We start from the raw sequence: 6371 nt of genomic DNA, 5'->3' as shown, positions 1-6371 counted from the left end.
ATTAGAGTATCAAAATTTTATTTTTGGTTTCCTTTAGCCAGCATAAACCATTGTCTAGTTCAAAGCTTGTAAACAAAGCTTGTACAAGGATAGAAATTTATTTACTTTCAGAGAAAATTTCATGTTTGAAATCATTTTTGTTTAAAATGATTTGATTGGCCAACCAATATTCTAAAAATATTTGCTAATGAATATATTTTAATGTGTATTATGTATGAGATTTCATATGAAATATGTATATAAAATTATAAACAATACAAAATACGTATATATGACATTCTATGTACAATTCCATTTTTGTTTATTCTCAAAAGTGTCTGATCATTAACTCTAAATGTTTTAGTTATCAAACAAAATATGTTTCAAGAAATTTTAAAAAACTAACAGAAAATATGTGCAGCAAAATTAGAGGTAATTATCTGATAAAGTTGAAGGCGATTAATATTATTTAGAAAAATATGCACCAGAAAGGTAAATGCATACATATTACATAAATGCCCAAAAAATAGACTATTGCAAATAGTTATTTGAGAAATGCAAATCATGTTCAATAGTGGTAATCCCATCAATGTACATGTCAGTTTATGTTGTATGAAAGAAAGGATTCACAACCATTGCTAAAGGTCTGAGTGAACTATTGGCAGTTAGTTCCAGAGTTTTTAAACATCCTTCAGTAAGCACAGCATTCCCATTTGGCATTTTCCTGACTCAAATGTAGGCAGTACAGTCTTTACAGAAATACGTTTACCTACTAATACTAATTGCCTGAAGGACTAGAGTGATTTACACATGTCTGATAGATAGAAGAGAAGAGGAAAAGAAGAGCTAAGAAACAAAAAAAAGTTGCATGCATTTAACTATACATGCACACAGATTCTTAAATCAGAGCACATGTATACGGAGCTTTGGAGTTCAGGAATTAGATATATAAACTGCATTATTGTGAATTAAAAAAGGAAGAAACACTCAGTATTTCCTCTAGTATACTTTTATTAGCTAGGAAAGTGAAAGTATGGAAACTATATATTTTTCTTTTAACATAGGCATTGTTATAGGTAAGTTCTCCTATTTTATTGGCATGCATTTTAAAATTCAAGAAGTAGAGGCTTCTAGTCATCATTGAAGTCTTGAATTTTTAGATGTTCAATCTGAGAAAAAGAATGAAAGTAATTTTCTCAAGATCTCAGGGACACTAAGGGTACTAAGTATACTCAGTATTAAAGCCATTTACTCTATGAGTTCTAACCATAAAATACAAGATGATTCCTCTAGATCATGCTTTCCCCTGGCTATACATTCAGTTTATTTACTTACCACTTATAAGTTTATTCCCTTTCTTATTGCATTGATAAACTTCTTTTTGAACAAAATTTCCCCTTAACCTTTTCACAGATTTGATGGGTCTTCACACAGGACACAGTGGGATTCATCAGGAGAGGCACCAGTAGGAAAACATCAGCCATGAGAATGTGGATCATAGGAGACACATCACTGGCAAACTGGTGGAGCATGGCTGCACTCAGCATGGGCACATAGAAGATAAGCACAGCACAGATATGAGAGATGTGGGTGTTGAGGGCCTTAGGCTGCTCTCTGGAGGTTGCAATGCCCAGTACTGTCTTTAAGATCATCATGTAGGAGAAAGTAATAAACAGAAAATCCAAAATAGTAGAAAGGGCAGCACAGAGTCCATAGACAACATTGACTCCGTTGTCAGAGCAGGCCACCTTCATGACACCCTGGTGGAGACAGTAGGAGTGTAAGAGCAGGTTTTGATGACAGTATGTCAGCCTTTGCAACAGAAAGGGCAGTGGAATAATCAACATAATATTCTTGGAAGTCACCAAGACCCCTGTTTTGATGATTCAGGAGCTGGTTAAGATTGTGCTGTATCTAGGAGGGTTGTGGATAGCCACATACTGGTCAAATGCCATTACCAATAGCACAGAGGCTTCAGTGACTGTGAATAGATGGATAAAGAATTCCTGGGCAAAGCATGCAGCTGCATGAATTCCATGGACACCAAACAGGAACAGTCCCAAAGTGGTGGGTAAGGACGACAGGGACAACACTAGGTCAGAGATGGATAGCATGGAAAGGAAATAGTACATGGGTTCATGGAGGCTTGGCTCTGTCTTAATAAAGAAAAGGATGGTGAAGTTACCCAGGAGAGAAAGAAAGAACACGGATGAGAAAGGGATGGATATCCAGAAGTGACTCTTCTCCAGTCCAGGGATCCCAGTAAGGAAGAATCTAAGAACTTCAATGTTGGTGTCGTTAAGAGGAGCCATGACGCGTAAAAAAGATACTTAACCAGGTGCTTGCCTCAGTGGAGATGGAAATTTCCTAAATAAAGAAGATATTCCTTTTTTTATAAAATGTAGGTCATAGAACTAAGACAACTCAGAAACTTCTTAAGGTAAATAGTCTATTTAAACTGTCAGTTCAGGCTGTAAGAAAATTCAAACAAACAAACAAATAACAACAACAACAACAACTAAAAAAAAATGAGAAGAATCTGACTTGCTTCTTTATCCAGCTATTTGTTTCATTTTGTGAAAGTCTCAGTCAATTTGGACTTTATATAACTAAAAATTCTAAACAACATTTTGACCACAGGAGGCTACTCAGGGCTGAATTTCATAAAATCAGATCTCCAGTTTTATGGTTCTCCTAACTTAGTTTTATAAAAACAAAATCTTGAAGGGAAAAGCAAACTTTACTATGAGTAGGGGGATTCATAAATTAACTTATATATATGATCAAATCTGCATATCTCTGATAGGATATAGATTTGAAGTAATGGCAGAACTGAAAATTCATAATTATATACTTTTAAAGTTAAAAATTTCCTTTAGAAAATATATAGTCGTATTTTCCTGACTATACAGACCACTTTAACCATCAGTTCAGTTCAGTTTAGTTCAGTTCAGTACAGTCACTCAGTCAGATCCAACTCTTTGTGACCCCATGGACTGCAGCAAGCTAGACTTCCCTATTCATCACCAACACCTGGAGTATAATCAAACTCATGTCCATTAAGTCAGTGATGCCATCCAGCCATCTCATCCTCTGTCATCCCCTTCTCCTCCTGCCTTCAGTCTTTCCTAGCATCAAGGTCTTTCAAATGAGTCAGTTCTTCACATCAGGTGGCCAGAGTATTGGGGTTTCAGCTTCAACATCAGTCCTTCCAATGAATATTCAGGATTGATTTCCTTTAGGATACACTGGTTGGATATCCTTGCTGTCCAAGAACTCTTAAGAGTCTTCTCCAACACCACAGTTCAGGGGCATCAATTCTTTGGCATTCAGCTTTCTTTATAGCTCAACTCTCACATCCATACATGACTACTGGAGAAAACATAGCTTTGACTAGATGGACCTTTGTTAGTAAAGTAATATCTCTGCTTTATAATATGCTGTCTAGGTTGGTCATAGCTTTTCTTCCAAGAAACAAACGTCTTTTAATTTCATGGCTGCAGTCACCATCTGCAGTGATTTTGGAGCCCCCCCCCCAAATAAAAGTCTCTCACTTTCCATTATTTCTCCATCTATTTGCCATGAAGTAACGGGACCTGATGCCATGATTTACTTTTCTGAATGTTGAGTTTAAGCCAACTTTTTCACTCTCTTTCACTTTCATCAAGAGGCTCTTTAGTTCTTTGCTTTCTGCCATAAGGGTGGTGTCATCTGCATATCTGAGGTTACTGATATTTCTGACAGCAATCTTGATTCCAGCCTGTGCTTCATCCAGCCTGGCATTTTTCATGATGTACTCTGCATATAAGTGAAATTAGCAGGGTGAAAAAAATACAGCCTTGACATAGTCCTTTCCCTATTTGGAACCAGTCTGTTGTTCCATGTCAAGTTCTAACTGTTGCTTCTTGACCTTCATAAAGATTTCTCGGGAGACAGGTCAGATGGTCTGGTATTCCCATCTCTTGAAGAATTTTCCACAGTTTGTTGTGATACACACAGTCAAAGGCTTTGGCATAGTCAATAAAGCAGAAGTAGATATTTTTCTGGAACTCTCTTGTTTTTTTGATGATCCAGTGGGTGTTGGAAATTTGATCTCTGGTTCCTCTGCCTTTTCTAAATCCATCTTGAACATCTGGAAGTTCACAGTTCATGTATTGTTGAGCCTGGTTTGGAGAATTGTGAACATTACTTTGCTAGCATATGAGATGAATGCAATTGTGTGGTAATTTGAGCATTTTTTGGCATTTCCTTTTGAAAGGTTGTTGCTGAACCACAAAAACGCCAGGATTCTTGGCCTCCAAAGGAGAAGAATTCAATCTGGGGCCAGAGATGAGGCTTGATTGCTCGGAGTTTTTGTGTATTAAAGTTTTATTAAAATATAAAACAAATAGAGAAAGCTTCTGACAGGGACATCAGAAGGGGGCAGAAAGAGTGCACCCTCGCTAGTGTTAGCAATGGAGTTATATGCTTTTTAATGTTATTACAGTGAATCAAAAGAATGTCTGGAGATTGTAAAGACTTTACTAGATTCACTCCCATAATTTACATTTTAAGATAACAGGATTAGCCAGAAGGTTTTTTCCAGAAACTGGTCTCAACAGGATACATTTAGTCAGTTCAGTTCAGTCGCTCAGTCATGTCCAACTCTTTGCGACCCCATGAGTCGAAGCACGCCAGGCCTCCCTGTCCATCATCAACTCCCAGAGTTCACTCAAACTCATGTCCATCGAGTAGGTGATGCCATCCAGCCATCTCATCCTCTGTCATCCCCTTCTCCTCCTGCCCCCAGTCCCTCCCAGCATCAGAGTCTTTTCCAATGAGTCAACACTTCGCATGAGGTGGCCAAAGTATTGGAGTTTCAGCTTCAGCATCAGTCCTTCCAATGAACGCCCAGGACTGATCTCCTTTAGAATGGACTGGTTGGATCTCCTTGCAGTCCAAGGCACTCTCAAAAGTCTTCTCCAACACCACAGTTCAAAAGCATCAATTCTTCAGTGCTCAGCTTTCTTCACAGTCCAGCTCTCACATCCACACATGACCACAGGAAAAACCATAACCTTGACTACACAGACCTTTGTTGGCAAAGTAATGTCTCTGTTTTTGAATATGTTATCTAGGTTGGTCATAACTTTCCTTACAAGGAGTAAGCGTCTTTTAATTTCATGGCTGCAATCACTATCTGCAGTGATTTTGGAGCACCCCAAAATAAAGACTGACACTATTTCTACTGTTTCCCCATCTATTTCCCATGAAGTGATGGGACCAGATGCCATGATCTTCATTTTCTGAATGTTGAGCTTTAAGCCAACTTTTTCACTCTCCACTTTCACTTTCATCGAGAGGCTTTTGAGTTCCTCTTCACTTTCTTCCATAAGGGTGGTGTCATCTGCATATTTGAGGTTATTGATATTTCTCCCAGCAATCTTGATTCCAGCTTGGGCTTCTTCCAGTCCAGCGTTTCTCATGATGTACACCGCATAGTAGTTAAATAAGCAGGGTGGCAATATACAGCCTTGACGTACTCCTTTTCCTGTTTGGAACCAGTCTGTTGTCCCATGTCAAGTTCTAAGTGTTGCTTCCTGAGCTGCATATTGGTTTCTCAAGAGGCAGGTCAGGTGGTCTCGTATTCCCATCTTTTTCAGAATTTTCCAGTTTATTGTGATCCACACACTCAAAGGCTTTGGCATAATCAATAAAGCAGAAATCGATGTTTTTCTGGGACTCTCTTGCTTTTTCCATGATCCAGTGGATGTTGGCAATTTGATCTCTGGTTCCTCTGCCTTTTCTAAAACCAGCTTGAACATCTGGAAGTTCATAGTTCATGTATTGCTGAAGCCTGGCTTGGAGAATTTTGAGCATTACTTTACTAGCATGTGAGATGAGTGCAATTGTGCGGTAGTTTGAGCATTCTTTGGCATTGCCTGTCTTTGGGATTGGAATGAAACTGACTTTTTCCAGTCCTGTGGCCACTGCTGAGTTTTCAAAGTTTTCTGGCATACTGAGTGCAGTGCTTTCACAGCATCATCTTTCAGGATTTGAAATAGCTCAACTGGAATTCCATCACCTCCACTAGCTTTGTTCATAGTGATGCTTTCTAAAGCCCACTTGACTTCACATTCCAAGATGTCTGGCTCTAGGCAAGTGATCACACCATTGTGGTTGTCTGAGTCATGAAGATCTTTTTTGTATAGTTCTGTGTATTTTTGCCACCTCTTCTTAATATCTTCTGCTTCTGTTAGGTCCATACCATAGGTCACCATCAATGAACACGTCCTAGCATATTCCCAGTATTAGTATATTAACAACTGCCTAAAGCTTTCTGCTTCATATAGTTAAATAGTCAGTTTTCCTTCATTGAATCAAACTGATAAATTTTTCTAAAATTTTCCATT

At 38.3% G+C, this 6371-nt stretch overlaps 1 protein-coding gene across 1 annotated transcript; it reads right to left on the bottom strand.

Annotated features, from left to right (window-relative positions):
• Positions 1-1337: 1337 nt before the first annotated feature.
• On the bottom strand, positions 1338-2291 carry LOC128060792 (olfactory receptor 51A4-like). Its single transcript, XM_052653167.1, is given in 1 exon segment — positions 1338-2291. A coding segment is annotated over 1 exon segment (954 nt).
• Between the last annotated feature and the right edge of the window lie 4080 nt (positions 2292-6371).

Source organism: Budorcas taxicolor, chromosome 15 (assembly GCF_023091745.1).
Source record: "Budorcas taxicolor isolate Tak-1 chromosome 15, Takin1.1, whole genome shotgun sequence".
In the NCBI taxonomy this organism is placed as follows: Eukaryota; Metazoa; Chordata; class Mammalia; order Artiodactyla; family Bovidae; genus Budorcas; species Budorcas taxicolor.
The sequence above is the reverse complement of the archived record's forward strand: the minus strand, read 5'-3'. Positions and strand labels throughout refer to the sequence as shown.